This window comes from Nyctereutes procyonoides, unplaced genomic scaffold, assembly GCF_905146905.1.
Source record: "Nyctereutes procyonoides isolate TBG_1078 unplaced genomic scaffold, NYPRO_anot_genome, whole genome shotgun sequence".
In the NCBI taxonomy this organism is placed as follows: domain Eukaryota; kingdom Metazoa; phylum Chordata; class Mammalia; order Carnivora; family Canidae; genus Nyctereutes; species Nyctereutes procyonoides.
Window position 1 is genome coordinate 67091558 of NW_026575140.1, and position 22280 is coordinate 67113837.

The 22280-nt window shown below is 39.6% G+C and overlaps 2 protein-coding genes across 2 annotated transcripts in view; one reads left to right on the forward strand and one right to left on the reverse strand.

Moving 5' to 3' along the window:
- Positions 1-14778, reverse strand: part of RDX (radixin) — a 151293-nt gene extending 136515 nt beyond the window's left edge. Inside the window, exon 1 of the mRNA XM_055304925.1 lies at positions 14757-14778. The gene's annotated coding sequence lies outside the window, so the exon portion shown is untranslated. The remainder of the gene's footprint in view (positions 1-14756) is intronic.
- Positions 1-22280, forward strand: part of FDX1 (ferredoxin 1) — a 77456-nt gene that overhangs the window by 21643 nt on the left and 33533 nt on the right. Inside the window, exon 3 of the mRNA XM_055305266.1 lies at positions 21433-21530. Coding sequence (XP_055161241.1) covers positions 21433-21530 — 98 coding nt within the window. The remainder of the gene's footprint in view (positions 1-21432; positions 21531-22280) is intronic.

Here is a 22280-nt window from a genome sequence, read left to right on the forward strand (position 1 = left end):
TAAAATCTTTTTTTTTAAAGTCATTCGAATAGGTAATATATTTGCTAGCAACACATTTTAAATAACAAGATAGTAGAGTGAAAAGTAGGTCTCTAACCTATCCCTGCCCTGAGCACAGTTCCCCTCCCTAGAATCAACCACTATTAGCAGTTCCTTGTGTATCTTTCCAGAGACTGTACATACATAAGACACAACGTTTGTGCCTGTGCATGTACTAATACATAGATTTATTTCTCCCAAAATGGTAGTACTGTAATATTGGACTCAATCTTCACCTTGATTTTATTTGTGTGGGTTTCTGTATTCACTATCTGGATATAGTTTGTGTCAGCATATATTGTGTGGATTTTTTTTAATGCTTGCATGATACCCCATTTAACTGTGATCCACTTAACCAGTTCCAAAGGACAGGTATTCAAGTTGTCTCCATTTTTGCTCTTTCTATGCGTTGACCTTCTTTGTACATGTGTCAAAAAACAGATAGATTGAGGGGCACTTGGCTGGCTCAGTCGGTAGAACATATGATCCTTGATCTTGGGGTTTTGTAAATTCAAGCCCAAATTTGGTATAGAAGTTACTTAAAATATATAGACAGATAGATTACAATCTTGGAAAGGAAACTGTTGACGCTTTTGATTTCTTATCTGACTTTCACCTTTTCAACTTCACTCCCTGCCTTTTCCTAATATAGAGACACCAAAACCTCTAGTTTAGTCAAAAGTCAGTGTTTATGTAATTAAGATTGTACTATTATTCACTACTGAACCAAACAGTGTATTTATAACTGTATCTTCTCCAGGCACTAGTAATTGCTAATATCCCTGGTCCCCTGGCTAAATTGTTTCCTTTGCTACATACCATCACCACTTTTTCCCCCCAAATGATCCAACAGATTTGGAAAATGTTTAATAATAATTTCCCTCCAAATTGTCAATATATGGAATAGCCCATTAATTCTAAATTCCTCTCCTTAGATGTCTGCCTTCTGCACTCAACACAGGCTTCCATTCTTGGGAGGACTGCTTGTCAGGTGTGACAAATATCTGGCATCCTAAGACTTCCCCTATGCCACTCTCCTGGGTGCATCTTCTGTTTTTTTCTGGATCCCATGTTGCCTCTTGCTTGTTTATGCTGTGCTAGAAGGGTGCCCTTTGGGAGCTTCCTCTTACATGATGCATGGTAAGCAAATAATTTGAGACTCTGCACATCTGAAAATACCTTTATTTTTCCCTTACACTTGTTGGGGAGTTTGGCTGGATACAAACTTTCAGGGACATTTTTCTCTCTGAATTGTGTAAGGGTGTTGCTCTACTGTCTCCTAGTATCCTGTACCACTGTTGAAAAGTCTGATGCCAGCCAGAGTGATAATCCTTAGTACATTACGCGACCTTGTTTTTTTCATTCTGGAAGCCTTTAGGATCTTCTCTTTATTTGCAGTCTTCTGAAATTTTCCAAAGATGTGCCTTAGAGAGTGTGGTAGCCATCAAATATCCTGTCTTCCTTCCACGGTGCAGAGTGGTTGAGGAGAATCGGTGCCCAGCCCTGCTCAGTATCTCCCACCCCCTTGCATTTAGTAAGAATCCTGTGACTAGTTCTCTCCAACAGAAGGAATGTGAGTAGAACATACCTGTTGGCTCAGGTGGTGGTGGGATCAAGGACCTGGACTGGAGTGAGGAAGGTGAGAAACAAAGATACACGAGCTCCTGGCTGACCGGTGCCAGAGAAGGGAGTGGCACGAGGGACCAAGGTTTGAGTTCCTACCTCCACTCCAGCTCTAAACTCAGCCCTGCTCCTCTCTTATACCCCTGCTTGGTGCTTATAGACCCTGAGTGACCTCTCTGGGAGAAGCATCTAATGCCTTGATCACATCTTTCTGTCCAGCATCTCAGGCTCCATTGTTCTCTACTCTGATAAGTAGGTCACCTCTCACTCATTCATTCATTTCCATCTTCCAAAAATTTATTGAAGTTCCTTTCTGCTGTTCTTTTAATCTTTATGAGTTATATCATTTTCCCCACCTGTAACTATTATTTTGGTGGGGTTTGGATAGATCTAGAAGTGTGCTAATTTCCTGGGGCTGTGACAAATTACCACAAACTTGGTAGCTTAAAACATCAGAAATTCATTCTGTCACATTTCTGGAGGCCAGAAATCTTAAGTCAGTTTCACTGGGCTGAAATTAAGATATCTCCAGGGCCACATTCCCCCTGTGGGCTCTGGGAGAGGATTTGTTGCTGGCTTTTGCCAGCATTCCTTGGCTTGTATCCACGTCACTCTGATCTCTGCCTGTGTGGTCACATCTCCTCTCTCTGTCTCTCCTACAAAGATGCTTGTTGTTACTTGGGCCCCTCAGATAATCAGGGCTAATCTATCTGAAAGGCCTTAACTTAAACATATCTGCAAAGTCGCTGTCATACCAGGGAACATTCATAGGTTCTGGGGATTATGGCATGGACAGATCCTTGGAGGTCATTAGATAGCTTACCAAAAGGAGAGAAGATAAAGGCATGTGGTCAATGTACCATGTTTAATGGGAGTCCTTTCTAGGTTTCCTTCTAGTACCTTTAGATTTCCTCTCATACATTTAATTCTTTGGCCCCGTTGGAATTAATTTCATAATGGAGCTTCTTTACTATACCAAACACTAATTTTTAAATACCTACATTTCCCCCATAAAGGAGAAAACAAAGATAACTAGCTCTTAAGAGAAAAAAAATTAAAACACATTTATTTTCTTGTAGTAAGTACAAAAATATTTAAAAAGAGAGAGAGAGAGAGAGGAAAAAAAAAAAAAAAGAAAAGGGGGCACCTGGGTGGCTCAGTCAGTGAAGCATATGCCTTCGGCTCAGGTCATGATGTTCAGGATCCCAGGACCAAGCCCCAGGTCAGGCTCCCTGCTTATCACTCTGATCCTCCCCACTGCTTGTGCTCTCACTTGTTCTCTCTCTCAAATGAATATTTTTTTTTAAATCTTAAAAAAAAAGAAAAGAAATAACTAGATATAATTTTAGATAAAGTGCCTCTGCTCACTTTGGATTCTGGAGAGTGTACACGGAGAACAGAAATTCCCTTCCCCAGAATCACTCCTCCTCAGATGAGAACACCCAGCTTCAAGCAGCAGGATGGAATGGTCTAGGCATTGGCATTACCTCTACTGACACACAGCGGCGGGAGGGTTGTGTGGTGCAGGGAGTGAAGCACTGACCTCCCAGCCTTTCATGGAAGGACACACTTGGAGCCCACAAACCTGTTCTCACGACGCCTGCAGTGAAGGGTAAGAAGACAAAGCAAGCGAGGACCCTAGTAACACATCCCAGGGACCATAGGCCTGTCTGTTCCTCAACCTGAACTTGTCCCTGAACAAGTGCAAAATGTTCATGTTTTCACCCCATTTTGGATATGCCTTGAGGCAGTTAGCCAATTGCCTCCTTGGGAGCTTCTGTACAGGCTGTGCATGAGGATTTTTCCGTCACAGCCTTCTTTTCACTTATTTAAGGAAAATTTAGAGTACACCAGAGTAATTGCTTTGTATTAAAGCACTGTAATTTAGCTCCTTTCTGGACTTCGTGGAGTCATTTTTTGCAGCAGTGCTAGGAGATGCAAACAGAATATTATTTGTGAAATATGAGATTTCAAGCTGGAGCTTTTATTTGTATTAGCTTGTTAGTTTTAGTCTTAATTGTGACATTTGTATTATTGAAAGGACAGAACTTGAATCACATTTTGTCCTGAGTACTAATATAATAAGCTACTTCTCAATTTCAAACTATTTCTTTTATATGTGGGGCATTATTGTTCAGTCTGGTTCTCTTCCACTCATGAACGCCCTGTTACCCACTCACATATATACTTTCATCTCTGGATCCTCCATCTTTCTTTATGGGTGATCTGGATGTTTGTGCATTCTACTCTATTACTTTTCAGACCTTCTAAGTGTCCCTCTGTGTTAAAGTTTGACTGTCTTACACTTGTCCAACACCAGTTTTTCTTCCTTGCAAGGATCCAGTGACACAGTCTACATTTTTGTCTGTTTTGAGTATGCCCAGAGAGTGAAGAAAGGACATCCTCAGTCAGAAGGAAGCGTGAGGTGTGGACAAAGAGAGGAGGAGATGCGAAGAGAAGATCTTACTCCTTCTCCTTTGACTCTGAATTCAGTATCAGAAAGTATATTTAATTTTGAGCTATATGGAATGCCTGGCATAGGAGCAAATGTCGGAGTAGGAACCAAATCGAGTGCCACAGCCAGTTTCCTGGCATTTCCTACTTTTCCCCCTTGGCTTTCCTGTGAAAACTTTACCATAAGGCATTACCACTTCCTTTACAAAATGTTTATGAAGGTTGTGTAAGGTGACAGCAGAGATTTTAGAATCAGGAAGACTTGGTTTTAATTCTCAACTCTGCTATGTGACCTTGGGGACAAATTATGCAGCCTCCTTAAGTTTTAGCTTTTCCACAGTAAATGCTTATCTCGTGAGAGAGAATGGAAGAAAATGTATGTAAAAACCTTGGTATAGTGCCTGGCACTTCAAACAACCCAGAATCCCAATTAATTCATTCAACAAATATTTACTAAATATTCACCCTGTGGCAAGAACTGTCTGCTGGGTGCTGAGCATGCTGCAGGGCTCAGTCTTTTTCCCTCTAGCGGGGAAAGCAAACAAACATGTAAACAAAAGGTAATTACAGATGCTGATTAGCCTGTGAGTAAACGAACTGGATGCTTGGCTGGGGGAGAGCAGGGAAGAAAGCCATGGAAGGATTCACTGCATTCTGAAGCATGAGAATGACCAAGAGGGGCCAAGAGCTGTTTAAGGCAGAGGCACTTTCATCACTGGCCTCGAAAAAGCCCGTCTACCCCCACCCCCGCCCCAGGCAAATGACTGGCGACTGGCAAGAACCCTGGGTGGGTGCCTACTGGTCGCACAGGGGCTGGAATCTGCAGTAGACTCCCAGTGTCAGAACCCTCTTTGTGCAGTTTCACAATCTGCCAGACAGTTTCCTTTCTACTCTGGCTCCATCTATTGAATGAAAGTAGACAATGCTGCCTGAGTCTGTCCATTATGGCTTTGTTGGCAATCTTCAAATTAGGTAGAAATTGAATACACTTTCCCTTAACATTATACTTAATTTTGACTCTGTCAAGCTCTATTTCTGGATAGAAGGAGTTTATAGGGATTCTGATTATTTCTTCTAAACACATTTTCTTTTTTGGAAGAAAGTCCCAGTGTCCCTTAATAGTAATTAATTACTTTAGCTAGTGTAGGCTTATGGAAACTGGAACCTTCCATTTGTTTTGCTTAAAAGAAAACCACAGGTTTAAAATGGAGCTCAGTCAGTAGAGCATGTGACTCTTGATCTCGGGGTTGTGAGTTCAAGCCCCACATTGGGTGTAGAAATTACTTAAAAATGAAATCTTAAAAAAAATGGAGTCACTTATGTCAAGGGCTCCTTGTGAATAAACCTAGACTTACTATGCCTAACCTGACTGTGGTTTCAACCCACAGATATGTAAATTTTAATGGTCAACATGAATTTCCCAGTCAGCACTAGAAATTTACTGATAGACCCTTCTGCTCCCCTTAGGAGGGTGACCTTGCCTGAAACAATGCATTCTTTGCCAATAATTTCTTCTTTTTTGCTACCTCTCTGCCTTTCCTTCTCTGTAGCTCAAAGGAGCTCCTTTCTATTTGCTAGATGGAAGGTGCTCCATTCATGAATAATTTGATAAAGCCAATTTGATCTTTTAAGCTACTCAGTTGAATTTTTATTGTTTAATTATTTTCACTGATCCTCAATTACTGTTTTCAATATGCAAAAGTTGCCTTTCTGGCAGACCTTCCATTGGTAACTGTTACCACTATTAGAATCCCAGGGGCTGACCTGGGTCTAGCATACAGCTTATGTAGCTTTCTGGTCCCGTGACCTCTTTATTCCAGGGAAATCTGGCCCACCAGGTCATCCATATATTTCTAATACTTAGATTTGCATTTCTGGCTGTTTCACTTTACTTCTACTCTCAAGTCCAAGGGTATTTTCGGCTTATTAATTCTTTCAGCTAATATTTATTAAATGTTTCCTATGGGCAAAACATTGATTTATTTAAATAACAGTATTACTATACTCTTACTGTAAGTACATTAAAGTTGCTAACTTCCTGAAGAGCACACCTAGGAGGTGGGAGAAGGGTGGATGTGGAGACAGACAATAAAGTGAGTATAATATGTGTGGGATAGCCAATAAATATAGTACAGCATTGGAAAGCAGGGAAGAGGAGATAGGGAATGGGGGTGGGCAGTTGCTATTTTATGATTTGCAAAGGTCTCACTAGAAAAAGTGACATTTGAAAAGACATCTAAAGAAAGTAGGGGAGTAAGGCACGTAGCTGTCTGGGAGAAAGCCTGATTTCAGGCAGAGGGAAGAGCACATGAAAAGGCCCAGGTAAGAAACAGGTGAGAGGTAGGAAGTGTGCCCAGGGAGGCAGAAGGGACAGGCCATATGGAGTCTTGTGAGCCACTGTAAGGATCTCACTGTCCCATTGAATGAGATGGGAATCTGTTCACGTATTTTGAGCAGAGGAACTGTAAGGGAACTAAGCAGCATGAGTTTGCTCGTTGGTGAGTCACATATAGAAACTACAAAAGGTAGAGTTGTCGGACAAAGAAAAATATTTGCAGTAAATAAGGGGATTGTGGGGAATAACTTCCAAGGCCGTGACTCCCTGAGCAAAGGCGAACAGGTTCCTTTTATTTGGGGTTAGGATGAATATTTATGAAGGAAGCGCTGTCATGGTAGGTAGAGGAGGGCACAAGGTCACACAAAGACCTTAGGGAAACCTGCCTAGATGTTGCAGGGTATGTAAATGAGGCTGGTGCTCCTCTGTGGGCAGAGATTTTAGTATAGTAATGAGGTAAAGATAACTGTCCATCTCTCCATGCTCCATCTGCGCAGGGGGTGAGGTTGGAGTTAAGCTAAAACTGGTCTGGATGATCTGGGCCATTGGACTCTCCCTTCAGGGAGGTGTTATCACTTGCGGGATAGTTGCAATTTCCATCAGGGATGCTGTGCCGTGGGGTCTTTTGGCTGAGTTAAAAGCTCTGGAAAGAGCTTAAGGAAAAATGTGGGACAAAGGTAGGTGGGTATAAGCAGATGAGCAGTAAAGATGAGGTCTTGGAATTTAGCTGGTGACAGAATGACATAATCTGACTTAAATTCTTAATAAAATTTGTATTGAGAAAAAACTATACAGAAAGCAAATGCAGAAGCAGAGAGATACAATGGGGTGCCTCCTGCAATAATCCAGGCAAGAAATGATGGTGGTTTGCCTCCAGGGTGGCAGCAGGTGGAGTGTAAGAAGCAGTCTAATTTTAATATATCCTAAGGGTAGAAATGACAGGATTCACTGACAACATGCTCAGATGTGGGAAGAGACATAGAGCAAGGCCTCAAGGATGCCTTAAGGATGACTGCAAGGTTTTCAGCCTGAGAAAACCAGAGAACAGAGTTGCCATCAGTTGAGACAGAGAAGGCTGTGGGATGAGAAAGTTTAGTTCCTGGAGGATATTCAGAAATCCATATAGTTGACCCTTGAACAACATGGGCTTGAACTGTGTGGGTTTATTTATTTGCAGATTTTTTACAGTACAGTCAGTACAGTACTGATAAGAGTGTTTTTTCTCTTCCATATGACTTCTTAGTACCATTTTCTTCTCTCTAGCTTGCTTTATTGCAAGAACACAGCATATAATACAACATACAAAATTTGTGCTAATCAACTGTTTTATGTTATCGATAAGGCTTCTCTCAAAAGTAGGCACCTAGTAGTTAAGTTTTTGGGGAGTCAAAAGTTCCATGTGGAATTTTTGCTGTGCAGGGTAGGGTGGTACCCCTAAACCCACCCCCAATGTTCTTCAAGGGTCAACTATAATTCCACTTAGCACATGCTAATTTAAGATGTTGAGTAAGTAATTGGAAAACCAGATTTGGAATTCAGGCTAGAGGCCTTAGCCAGATATAAACTTACACTTCAGCAGTATATAGGTATACATGTTAACACGAGAAGCCTTTGTGAGATCATCCAGCATAAAGAGGGAAAATAGAAGGTTTGAGGACCAATCTTCAAACTGATTCGGGGACATGAGGATAAACCAGCAAAGGAGATGGAGCAGAACCAAGAAATGTGTCCTTAAAGATAAGGGAAGGAGGCATTTGCAGAAGGAAAGAACATTGACAAGATAAATGCTGTTTGCTGATCTTAAAGTAGGAGTACTGAAACTTGACAGTGGAGGTCAGTGATGACCTTGACTCATGAAGTGATGGAGTGGAAGTCTGACTCTAATAATAATAATAATCCCCCCAATTATAAAAATAAAGTAAAAATGGGATAGAGACCCATATGAGACCTGAAACCATAAAAATTCCTAGAAGAAAACATAGGCAGTAATCTCTCTGATATCAGCTGTAGAATCATTTTTCTAAATAAGTCTCCTTTGGCAAGGGAAATGAAAACAAGTTACTGGGGCTATACCAAAATAAAAAGCATTTACACAGTGAAGGAAACCATCAACAATGTACCAAATGGGAGAAGATATCTTCTAATGATATATACAATGAAGGGTTAATATACAAAACATATAAAGAATGTTAATACAATTCAACACCAAAAAAAAAACAAATAATCCAATTAAAAAATGGGCAGAAAACCTGAATAGATATTTTTCCATAGAAGACTTACAGATGGCCAACAGATGCTCAAGAGCACTCATCATCAGAGAAATGCAAATCAAAACCACAATGAGATACCACCTCACATCTGTCAGAAGGGCTAAAATAAAAAACACAAGAAACAACAGGTGCTGGTGAGGATGTGGAAAAAGGGGCACCCTCATGCACTGTTAATGGGAATGCAAGCTGGGTATGGTCACTGTGGAAACAGTAGGGAGGTTCCTCAAAAAGTTAAAAATTGAATTACCATAACATCCAGTAATTCCATTACTAGGAATTTATCCAAAGAAAACAAAAACACTAACTCAAAAACTTGTATGCACCTCTATATTTACTGCAACATTATTTTTAGTAGCCAACATATGGAAAGTTCAAATGTCCATCCATAAATAAATGGGATAAAAAAATGTGGTGTATATATACAACAGAATATTACTCAGCTACACAATCATTTTAAAATTATTTTAAATATGCAAATGTTTATATGCATGGTATATAATTTTATATAATATACTGTCTACCATATTTGCACGTAAGTTATATATTATGTTATATAAATTTAACTTAAATCTGAGATGATTTACATTATATGTAAGGAAAGATACATAAATATAAATGATATATATTTGTAAATTATATATATAATTTATATATTTACATAATTTATGTATTTATAAAACATATCATATATTTATGTATCTGAATGAAAATGCTTTATGTGAAGAAAACCTTTTCTAACCAATTAGACATCAAGAAATGTTAGCATACACAAAATAATTAATATTTATATATAATCTATTAGATCCTGTGATGACACTAAAATCATATCTGACTGTATACATGAGTTTTTTCCTTTTCTCCTACTGAAACACATTGAGCTATTCCCTTTTTTGTGCAAAGGTTCACAATGACTGCTTTGCAAGTCAAAGCAGAAAAACTACTACAGTTAGAGGAAAACCAAATGCATGGAATTTATGGATTATTTAGGGATGGAAAGAGCATGATACTTTAAAGTGAGAAAATCTAGACTAGTTCTTGACCCATTGCTTGCAACCTATGTGCCCTTGAGTATCTACTCAACCATTCTCACCTACCTAGATTTCTATCAGTAAAACAAAAGCAATAACAAGAATAACACTCAGGGAGCACCTACTGGGTGCCAGGCTAAGTCCTTTACATGTGTAACATTTACTCTACACACCGATCCTCCGAAGTGAGTACTGTTATATTCCCAACCTATGGATGAGGAAATAGAGACTTGAGAAGACATTTGTCTAAGATCACATAGTAAGAAATGAGGCAAAGACTCAAAGTCTAACTCCAGAGCCTATGATCCTAACTATTAAGTGATACTACCTTATCATAATACAATGTGATGATTAAAGTAGTTAATATATGTCCAAATGCTTAAAGCACTTTACACATATTTTTACCTCATTAGAGAGGGCAGCACTATAATCAATAGAGAGCATCATGATATAAAGACATAAACACTGAGATTGTTAATTAGGGGTCCAGGGATTCCTGTCCTAATGTCTCCACAAATTAGAAGAGCAACTGTGGCAAGTCACTTGACATTAGGCCCTATGTTTTCTCAATGTATACAGATGTTTAAGTACCACTGAGATCCTGCTGCCTAGGAAATGATGCTGTTTTGCCATTTTATGCTCTTCTGGGTTCCACTTCCTCTAATGTACTGGCTCTAGGTTTTTTTCTCACAGGAGAAATGTTGCATGTCCTTCCCTTGCTCGGCTTCTAAATGCCTTGAGTTCATATGCAAGATTATAAAAAAGTACAGCATGCTCAGAAAAAGCAGTGAGCCACAGAAAGAGGAATTGTTTCTTTTCGAAGCTGTGCTTACCTTGTTTGGTTCTATAGGTAATGCATTTGTACTGTCCAAAAATCAAAGTCCTATCATGAGGCACACATTGAGGAGTCTTGCTCCCTGCCTTGACCCTGTCTACTCTGCCCCTGCTGTTCCATTTCTTTCTTTCTTATTTATCCTTCTGGTGTTTATGTACACAAATTCAAGCCATACAAATGTAAATATTCATTTTCTCTTCCTTCTTTTTTTTTTTTTTGTAAGATTTTATTTATTTATTCATGAGAGACAAGAGAGAAACCGGGACACAGGCAGAAGGAGAAGCAGGTTCCCTGCAGGGAGTCCAATGCAGAACTCGATGCCAGGACCCCAGGATCACAACCTGAACCAAAGGCAGATGCTCAACCACTGAGCCACCTCGGTGCCCCCTCTCCTCTTCCTTACACAAAAGATGATACATTATACTCACTTTTTTTTTTCAGCATATCTTAACAACATATCTTGGAAATCCCTGTGTATCAGTACCCAAAGAACTTCACTTACTTTTTTTTCCAGCTGCATATTATTCCATTGCAGGGCAGTACCACAGTTCATTTAACTAATCCCTGACTTAATCTCTCTCTTCACATATAGGCAATCATAATGATGTACACAAGCACATATTCACATATCAGCACGTGCATTTCTTTCAGATTCAAAGAAATGAAAAGTATAGATTCCATTCTATGTTTTTCTCCCAAATCTAAATGTGAATAAGTTCATTTTTGATAGAACATAATATAAAATACGTAGTACATTTTCTGTGTTTGTGTATTATAAAAACTACTATATTGAAGGTCATCTGGTATCATTTCTTTTGGTAACACCCTAAACCTCATTTAATTTAAATATAAACTGCACCAAACTTCATTCATCAGTAAAATGGTAATGATGGTGATACCCACCTCATAGGGTTTTTGTGAAGACTAAATAACTCAAAACATGTAAAGAACCTAGAAGAGTGCTTGGAGCAGAGTAAGTACTCAATATATGTTAGCTGTTATCATATTTACCGTCTAGTTAGTAATACATTTCAGTGACTGGAAAATCTTTGGTAGATACAGTACACATCACTTCTATATGTTGAGGAAAGTCTTGAAGCCTTCATTAATGGATAGTGGTCAAAATCAGCCCAGAAAGTAAGAGTGATGATGGAAAGGATCCCCTAATGGTTAGTATTAATGCTGAACTTGTTTGATTTTTAAACTCAAATGTGAGGGTAAAATAATGGCCCATATAAATGTCCATGCCCTAATTCTTAGAACCTGTGAATATGTTACCTTATGTGACAAAAGGGATTTTTCAGGTGTTATTAGAAGTAGAGACCTCAAGAATGGAGACTATCTTGAATTATCCAGATGGCCCTCAGCAAGTCACACGAGTTGTTGAAAGTGAAAACCTTTCCTGCCGTGCTAAGACAGAAATGATAAAGAAAGGTCAGGGAGGGGCACCTGGCTGACTCAGTCAGAGGAGCATGCAACTCTTGATCTTGGGATAGTGAGTTCAAGCTCCATGTTGGGGATAGAGATTACTTAAAATAAATAAGTATTTTAAAAAAAGAAAGATCCAAGAGATGTAATGGTATCAGGACTTGACCAACTGTTGCTGGTTTCTTGAAGCTAGAAGTAAACCAAAGAATGCACATGAAAAAAAATAATAATAAAATAAAAGTTAAAAGTTAAAAAAGAATCACCTGGGTGCTTCAGTAGGTTAAGCGTCTGCCTTCAACTCAGGTCATGATCCCAGGGTCCTGGGATTGAGGCCCAGTTGGGCTCCCTGCTCAGTGGAGCCTCTGCCCCTCTCTCTACCTATGCTCATCCATTGCTCTCACTCTCTCTCAAATTAAAAAAGGAAAGGAAAGGAAAGGAAAGGAAAGGAAAGGAAAGGAAAGGAAAGGAAAGGAAAGGAAAGGAAAGGAAAGGAAAGGAAAGGAAAGGAAAGGAAAGGAAAGGAAAAGAAAAGGAAAAGGAAAAGGAAAAGGAAAAGGAAAAGGAAAAGGAAAAGGAAAAGGAAAAGGAAAAGGAAAAGGAAAAAGGAAAAGGAAAAGAATGCAGGTGGCCTCTAGAGCCCCGAGAAGCCTGAAGAGGCAAGGAAACAGATTCTCTCCTATAGCTTCTCTAAAGGAATGTGGCCCTGCTGATACCTCAATTTTAGCTCAGTGAGTCCCATTTCAAATCTGACCTACATAATTATAAGGTAATCATATTGATACGGCTGCAAAAGAGAATACATCAAGGCAGTAATCTTTTGCAAGGATACAGAATTAAGTCCATTTACTACATGTTTTGTACTAAATATTTTAAAACAACACATCGTGAATGAACAGCACCACACACTATATATTCTCCTGGCTTGGACCCTATAAATTAAGTGTACAATGGGCAGTCTGTTGTTCTATAAACATTTAAGATGACTTAGTCCAGGCCTGAGGCTAAAGACTTTTGAGCTATTGGCAAGGAAATCATGTTACTGGTATCACTCAAGGGCAATGCTCGATCTGTCTCTGCCTCACACATGTATGTATAAATGCCTGTATAAATGCCTTAGGTGATTTTTCTTATGCCTGGTGCCACTAGATCTCTGCAAACTTTTGGCAAGAAATAGTTTGGCCCAAATTTCAGAAATTAAAAACATAGCCTACACTGAATTTTTAAAATTGCAGAGTTGAAAGAATTTCTGGCCATTTCTTCCCAACTTAAAACTGAATGAAAATGAATTAACATTGTGCAGGTCACCTTTCTCAGTAATAGTGTGAATAAAGTGCTACCAATGCACATTATTGACCTGTACTACAATATGATCCTGAAAACAAAATATGACAACATTAAAATATCAGAATTCTATAAATATCTCAGGGGTAGTTAACCTACAGGTAAATCCAGTTAGAAAGCTTCTATCTTCTGAAGTACCTATGTTTAGAGCAAAGTAAATAATCCTTATTTTTATTTTCAACTACGATGTGGTCTCTAATATCATTTTTTAAAAATTTACTGACACTTATTACTGAGGACACTGTCAATTTTTATAAGTGTTTCCTCTGTACTTAACTGGAAAACTGGATTACTTAACTAAGTACAGGCTATTCCATGTGTCAAATTTCTTAGCCTTACTGAATGTTTGATCTATTAATTACCAAAAGAAGTATGTTAACAATCTCCCTGTGTGACTGCATATTTGCCTATTTTCCCATTAAACTTTTATATATAACATATATTCATAAATATATGCTATGTTGTTAGATACCTGTAGGTTTAGAGTTGCTGAACATTCCAGCTTAATTTAAATGCTTAGGATTTTTTAGTGACCCCCAGTTAGTCTTTCTAATGCATTTTTTCCTGGTCTATTTAATTGAATTTTTAAAAAGTCCCTTTAATTGGACAGCAATACAATAAACTATCTTTTAATTGTATTTACCTTGTATTTTTTAATCCTTTTATACCTTTTATAATTTTGATATGTCTTTGAGATGTCTAGAGTCAGAATTTTCATATCCTAAATGAAAGTATGTCTTTTCACTGGTGTATTTAATCCACTTACTTTGGATATATTGGGACTTATTTTCAAGATTTCATTTTATTCTTTTAAAATGCTTTTTTCCCTTCTTTTATTCTTTCTTTTGGAGCTTAAATTATTTACTTGTCAGGATCGAGGCTAAGCTGCTGTAACAAAGTCTTTAAAGTAAGTACCTTCAGTAGCATAAATGTTAACTTCTGTCTCAGGAAGCACTTTCAAGGTGGGCTGGGATGGTACCCTCCGTCCCAGAGCCACGCAGGACCCCGGGCTGGGAGACTGGGTCTGGCAGGCTGCCATCTCCAATATTCAGCTTCTGTGTTTGCGTCTCACGTGATCACCCTGGTTGCTGTCATTTTCTAGCTAGTGAGAAAGGAAAACAGACAGAATAGCTTCCTTTTAAAAAGGTTATCCGAGGGGCGTGTGGGCGGCTCACCAGTTGAGCATCCCAGGGTCCCGGGATCAAATCTCGCATCAGGCTCCCCACAGGGAGCCTGCTTCTCCCTCTGCCTGTGTCTCTGCCTTTCTCTCTGTGTCTCTCACAAATAAATAAATAAAATCTTTTAAAAATTATAAAATAAAAAAAAATAAAAAGGTTATTTGGTTGCACACATCACTTCTACTTGCAGGGCTTCAGCAAAAGCTGTTAAAGGGACACACCTACCTGTAAAAGAAGCTGGGAAATGTCTCTAGCTGGTAAGACTTGCTCAGCTAAAGTCCTTGCAAGATATTCTGTTACCAAAAAGAAAGAGAGAGAGGATTGTGTCAATACTATGTTCAGTCTTATTACTAATTACATATTGGCTCAATAATGTAAGTCTATCCTGCTTTTATTTTTATCTTCTCATGAGATCATACTTGGTGTTATTATTGTACAGCCAATTGTTATTTAGATTTACCCATATGGTCACTAATTTTTTGCTTATCATTTCTTCTTGCCTCTGAGTCCTTCCTTTCTGATTCAATTTCACGATTCTTGAAGAACATTATATTAGCTACTGCTGCGTAACAAATTGCTCCAAAGTATAATGAACAGAAACAATATGTTTGTTAACAATTTGTTATCTGTTTCTGGATCTGGCATGGCTTCGCTGGGCTCTCCACTTCAGGGTCCCCCAGAAGCCACAATTAGGGTGTCAGCTGGCGATGTAGTCATCTCAAGGCTCCCCTGAGGATGCATCTGTTTTTCCCTGCTTATTCAAATGGTGTTGGCCAGATTTAGTTCTTTATGACTAGATAACTGGACAAAGGTCTCAGTTCCTTGCAGGCTGTTTGCTAGAGGCTGGCCTTAGTCCTTTGCCATGTGAGTGTCCCCAACATGGCAGCTTCTTCACCAAAGCATGTAAACCAGGAGGGCAACAGAAGAAGGGAATCAACAAGACAGAATTCACAGTCTTTTATAACATAGTGCAGAGGTGGCATCCCATCATTCTTGCTGTATTCTATTTGTTAGAAGCAATCACTAGGTCCAGCCATACTCAAGAGGAGAGGAATATACCCAGGTGTGAATCTCAGCAGGTGGGGATCACAGAAACCATGTCAGAAGCTGCCTACCAAAAACCCTCTTAAGTTCTTTCAGTGAGTCTGAAAGTAATAGCTCTACTAATTTTTATTGGTTTAAACATGTCTTTTCTGTCTGCCTGTCTGTCTGTCGCCAAAACACAACGTGTCAGCTAAACATGTCTTCATTTCAGTCTCATTCTCTTTCCTTCTGGGACTCCAAATAGAAATATATTAGACCATATATGTTAGTCCAACAGTCCAATGATACCATCATGTTCTTATGTTTTTCTAGTCTTTTTTCTCTTTGGATGTCATTCTGGAAACTTTCTATTGCTATGTTTTCAGGTTCACTGATCTTTGCTTCTGCGGTGTTATTGACTTCTAACCTTTGTACATTCAGACATTTAAAACACTTCCAAATGCCTCACCACCAGAGAATAAACAGCATGGAAATCTGATAATATTTAAATTGAACAATAGAGAAAATACCATGCTTCAAACTCTTGACACAGTCAAACACACTATTTAGAGGAAACTGAAATACTTAGATAAATACTTCTTTTAAAAACCAAATTGAGGGCATCCTGGGTGGCTCAGTGGTTTAGCATCGACTTCAGCCTAGGGCCTGATCCTGGAGACCAGGGATCCAGTCCCACATCGGGCTCCCTGCATGGAGCCTGCTTCTCCCTCTGCCTGTGTCTCTACCTCTCTCTCTCTCTCTCTCTCTCTCTCTCTCTGTGTCTCTCATGAATAAATAAAATCTTCAAAAAAATAAAATAAAGTAAAAAATAAAAACCAAATTGAAAATTAATAAACTAAGTATCTAGATCAAGAAGTTAGGAAAAGAACAAACAAGTAAATCCCAAGAGCGTAGAATGAAAGAAATTATAAAGATAAATGAATAAGGGGCACCTGGATGGCTCAGTCAGTAGAGTGTATGGCTCTTGATCTCAGGGTTGTGAGTGGAGCCCCATACTGAATGTAGAGACTACTTAAAAATAAAATCTATTAAAAAAATGAGTAAAATTAGAAAATAAAGAAATAGCACAGAAAATCACTGTCCAAAGCTGTTATCTGAAAAGACCAATAAAACAAACTTTTGCTAAGATTATTCAAAGAAAAATGAAGACCCAGAAAATAATATAAGAAATATGAAAAGCAATATATAGATGTATCAGAGATTTTTAAAAAAGATAATACTAGGAAAAATTTTTGTCAATATAGTTTGAAAATTTAGGTGAAATATACATTTATTAGAAAATTATAACAGTTTTTTAAAGATTTTATTTATTTATTCATGAGAGACACAGAGAGAGAGAGCAGAGACACAGGCAGAGGGAGAAGCAGGTTCCATGCAGGGAGCCCAATGTGGGACTCAATCCCGGGACTCCAGGATCATGACCTGAGCCCAAGGCAGGCACTAAACCACTGAGCCATCCAGGGATCCCAAGAAAATTATAACTTTTTTTAAAAGAGGAGGAAGGCAGAGAGAAAATCTTAAGCAGGCTCCATGGCCAGTGTGGAGCCTGACGAGGGGCTCAATCTCATGACCCTAAGATCCTGACAGGAGCCAAAATCAAGAGTCAGATGCTTAACCAACTAAATACCCAGGTGCCCCAGAAGATTATAACTTTTTTATTTATTTTTTTTAAAGATTTTTATTTATGTGAGGGAGGGAGAGCAAGTGAGAGCATAAGCTGCAGGGGAGGCGATGGAGAGGGAGAGGCAGACTCCCTGCTGATCAGAGAACCTGATTGTGGGGCTCAATCCTAGGACCCTGAGATCATGACCTGAGCCGAAGGCAGACGCTTAATCAACTGAGCCACCCAGGTGCCTTGATTCTAACTTTTTAAACCATCTTTTGAATAAAGAGAATATGAATAAACCTGTAAGTATAGCAGATAAATAAAGGGAAACAACCCAGCATTTATCCTGCTTTCCCATACAGGTTTTACTTCAGGAGATCTGAATAGAAGATGAAGGCAAGTCTGCCTACAGAAGTAGTCTAGGTGATCAATGAAAAAGGAATGCTAAAATTAGAACAGCTGCATTTTGCAGCACACATTGTTCATTAGGAGTGGCTAACATGACAAAAAAAAAGAGACAACTATTAACATTTGAAGGTCACATTAAAAAGTGAAAAAGTATAAAAAATTCATCTTAACAAAGAAACAGGACCTGAAATTGAGCAAGTCACTTGATTCAAGCTCTTATTTGCATATAACAATTGAAGGACAAGCTGTGACAGAGAGATTTCTAGTGTGTAAGGTTCCCAAAGGTGCACATTTCAGAAAATGGTTCCTCCAAGGAACCATTCTAGGACTGGAGTCCTAGAAGCTGGCTAGAAGTCAGCCAGGTTCAGGCAGCCAACATAACCTGCTGAGGAGAAAGGCCTGATGCGGGACTGATGGGCAGTGGAGGCAGAGCTTGAGGGAAGCTAAGTGTCCAGCTGAGCAGTCTATTTTATTCTATTAAAAATGGTGATTGGACAGCCCCCGTGTTGCAGCGGTTTAGCGCCGCCTGCAGCCCCGGGCGTGATCTGGAGACCCTGAATCGAGTCCCAGGTCGGGCTCCCTGCATGGAGCCTGCTTCTCCCTCTGCCTGTGTCTCTGCCTCTCTCTCTCTCTCTCTCTCTCTCTACATCTCTATGAATAAATAAATAAAATCTTAAAAAAAAAAAAAAAAAGCTTCTTATCTAAAAAAATAAAAATAGGGATCCCTGGGTGGCGCAGCGGTTTGGCGCCCGCCTTTGGCCCGGGGCACGATCCTGGAGACCCGGGATCGAATCCCACGTCGGGCTCCCGGTGCATGGAGCCTGCTTCTCCCTCTGCCTGTGTCTCTGCCTCTCTGTCTGTCTCTCTCTGTGACTATCATGAATAAATAAATAAAATCTTAAAAAAAATAAAATAAATAAATAAATAAATAAATAAATAAATAATGGTGATTGGGCAGCCTGGGTGGCTCAGCGGTTTAGTGCCACCTTTGGGCCGGGGCGCGGTCCTGGAGACCCGGAATCGAGTCCCACATCGGGCTCCCTGCAGGGAGCCTGCTTCCCCTTCTGCCTGGGTCTCTGGCCCTCTCTCTCTCTCTGTGTCTCTCATGAATAAGTAAATAAAATCTTAAAAAAAATGGTGATGGAATGTCATTCAAGGATTTTCATCAGGAAAGTAACACAATCGTATCAGTATTTTAATGGGATCAGCCCACTGGCAGGATGGAGGATGTCTTCAAGCAAGACAAGACAGCAGGCAGGAAGGTCAATTAATTTTAATATCAATTGTATCTTTAAATTTAGGAAACAGACCAATATCATCAGCCATATTCTGGGAGTGGAGTAATTTCCTGGGGTGAAATATACTAAGGTCTAATTTTGCACTCCTTTTAAAAAATTTAAGATAATTGCTGACCTTATCCCTAAATTATATGGACCTTTTAGAATCTTAAGCATCTACTATCGAATATAGAGTTGAGAAATGTGACATTAAATAAATACACATTAATAACTTCTAATAATAGGGGCTCCTGGGTGGTTCAGTCAGTTAAGCATCCAACTCCTGATTTCAGCTCAGGTCATGATTTCAGGGTTGTGAAATTGAGCTCTGTGTCAGATGCTATACTGGGTGTGGAGTCTGCTTAAGACTCTCTCTCTCTCCCTTCCCCATGCTCTCTCCCTATTTTAAAAATATATATACATAAAACAAAATTATATGAATGATATCTGTAAATATATAACATAATAAAAAGAATAAAAATATCATTTCTTGTGTTTATGCCCTGGTCTTTTGACCAGGAAGATGCACAGTCTGGATCTACAACTCACTAGCAGTATGACTCTAAGAAAGCCACTGCTGGGCACCTCAGTTTCATCTGTAAAATAAGAGAGCAGGGATTATTTTATTCACTGATGTGTCTCTAACACTAGCATGGTGATTTACACATTGCTTCTGTCAATATTTATTGATTAAAGGCATTTATTGGTTAAAGGCATATCTACTCTACAGAGTTGCTTTGATAATGAAATGAGAAAAAACTGTGAATGTTCCTAATACAGTTCTTTTTTTTTTTTTTTATTTACGATAGTCATACAGAGAGAGAGAGAGAGAGGCAGAGACACAGGCAGAGGGAGAAGCAGGCTCCATGCACCGGGAGCCCGACGTGGGATTCGATCCCGGGTCTCCAGGATCGCGCCCTGGGCCAAAGGCAGGCGCCAAACCACTGCGCCACCCAAGGATCCCCCTAATACAGTTCTTAACAGAGACATTATTTTTAAAAAGATTTTATTTATTTATTAATGGGGGGGGGTGCAGAGACACAGGCAAAGGGAGAAGCAGGCTCCGTGCGGGGACCCCGATGTGGGACTCGATCCCAGGTCTCCAGGATCAGGCCCTGGGCTGAAGGCGGCACTAAACCACTGAGCCACCCGGGCTGCCCTTAACAGAGACATTAAGTGGCTGCTTTATGCCAGGCACTATGCCAGGGGCTCGGAACACAAATATGAATAAGACAGCATCCTTACTTCTGGAAGCTTCTGTCAAGAGGAGCTCTGTGAAGTATGTGTGATGGAGCACATGGTACTATGAAATGCAGAGTAGGTGCTCAGTAAACACTGAATCTCAATTTTTATGATACTTTTCAGTTTACAAAGCACTCTCCATGAACATTATTCTATTTGAAATAACAGGTACTATCAGTCTTACAAGAATAGAGGCATTAGCAGGCATTTAGCAGTGGGGAGGATGATCTGTTGGGATAAACAGGCACAACTTCATTGGGAAGACAGAATTTGGAATGAGCTTCAAAATATGGATGGATTTTGACAGGAGTGAAAGATGGAAGGGTGGAAGTTTTATGTTTTTGTTTTTTTTTGTTTTTGTTTTTAAGTAGGCTCCACACCCAAGGTAGGGCTTGAACTAACTGCTCTGAGATTAGGAGTCATGAATTCTATAGGCTGAGCCAGCCAGGTACCCTGCAGATGGGAATTTTATAAGATGGAGAAATATATAGGCAGAAGCTTTTCCTTAGTAATTCTATACTGCTTTTTAAATCTGTGTTCAGGCATCACATGTTTATAAATCCTCTCTGGAATACTGCTGAACTGATATTCATAATCTTTGGAATCAACCCATAGCCATCTTTGAAAACCAGAGATCCTTTTTTTCCATTTCTAATCTTCATGTAACTGCTTCATGAATTGTCATGATTACTAACAGAAGTTACATGACAACATTAATTTATTCATAAAATTTTACTGACCACATGATATGCTCAAAGCTCTGTAATTAGTAGTATGGGGGCTACTAAGAAAGAAAAATGTATGCAAACTACTCCACCAAGCACAAAGCTGGAAGCTCCATAACCCACTTGAAGTTGGATTTGTTGAGAGGAGAGAGAAGGTCTGCGCTCCCCTCCTCTCCCATTTTCTTCCTAGAATTCGTCTCACTTTGAAGATTTGATCTCATATTTTAAAAAAAAGTAACTGTTCTTTTACAACTTCCTCTTTCCAAATACTTGTTAGGGTTTCTTGTGCCCTTTCTAGCCTGGAAGTCTTTCTCTTTATGGGAAAATTTAGGCAATCTGGGAGCCAAACGTCTGCCCTCTCTCTGCGAATCAGGTTCAATGCCCAGCACACACTGTCTCCAGAAACTACTCAGGCCTATACTTTCTTGCTCTGAATATTCTTCCAAAATCCATTTATTGTGTTTAGCAAATCTGCAATATTCACTTGACTTTGGCCTTTAGCATCTTTAAAGATGGCCTTAGGGAGGGGGCCCAGGAAGTTATTGCATTAATGTCTGTGACGCACTATGCCACTGTGCCTCTTTTTCTGTAACCCTCAGAATGGCCCTGGAGACTGGAACATCTTATCTGTACTGAAGTGTTTTGGAAACTCTGATCCTCAAGGAGAAGAATTTATCCAAGGCCTCAGTCAAGAGTGGTAGACCTTGGATTTGAACACTGATTGCTACCTCTGACCTTAAAGCCCATGCTCTTTCCACCATAATGTATCAATCAAGATAACATGTATTTCTAAATTCATCCTTCTTGGGTTTTGTAGAAGCCTTAAAAAAAAAAAAAAAACTCAGTCCATCAAAAAGTTTCCAAACTCATGGATTTCATGCACTGAACCAGCATTTATTTACCGTGGATTATTAGCTGTTTTCTCCAGTATCTTCGAGTTTGTTCATTATTGCCATCGTTTATAGCTTTATGTTCATTATTGTTCCTCTGGGTATGGAGTCTGTTGGCACTGTGAGGTTTCCTACTGTCCTTTGCCAATGCCCAGATTTCCCTTTTACCCTAATTCCAACTCCGGGATGATAATCGCCTACCTTCGTTTTTGTTTGAAAGGGAGGAGGAGAGAGAAGTGCGTGTAACAGAAGTGGTGTTGTTCCCTGTGAGTCGTTTTATCTTATATTTCCTTTTTTTTTTTTTTTTTTTTTTGCGGGGAGGGGGTAGGGCTTTTTATTTATTTATTCATGAGACACACACACACACACACACACACACACAGAGGCAAAGACTTAGGCAGAGGGAGAAGCTGGGTCCCCGCCGGGATCCCGACGTAGGGCATGATCTCAGAACCCCAGGATCACGACCTGAGCTGAAAGCAGACGCTCAACCACTGAGCCACCCTGGTGCCCTCCCCGTATCTTTCTGTTGCACGTCGGGCTTTCACCATTCATTC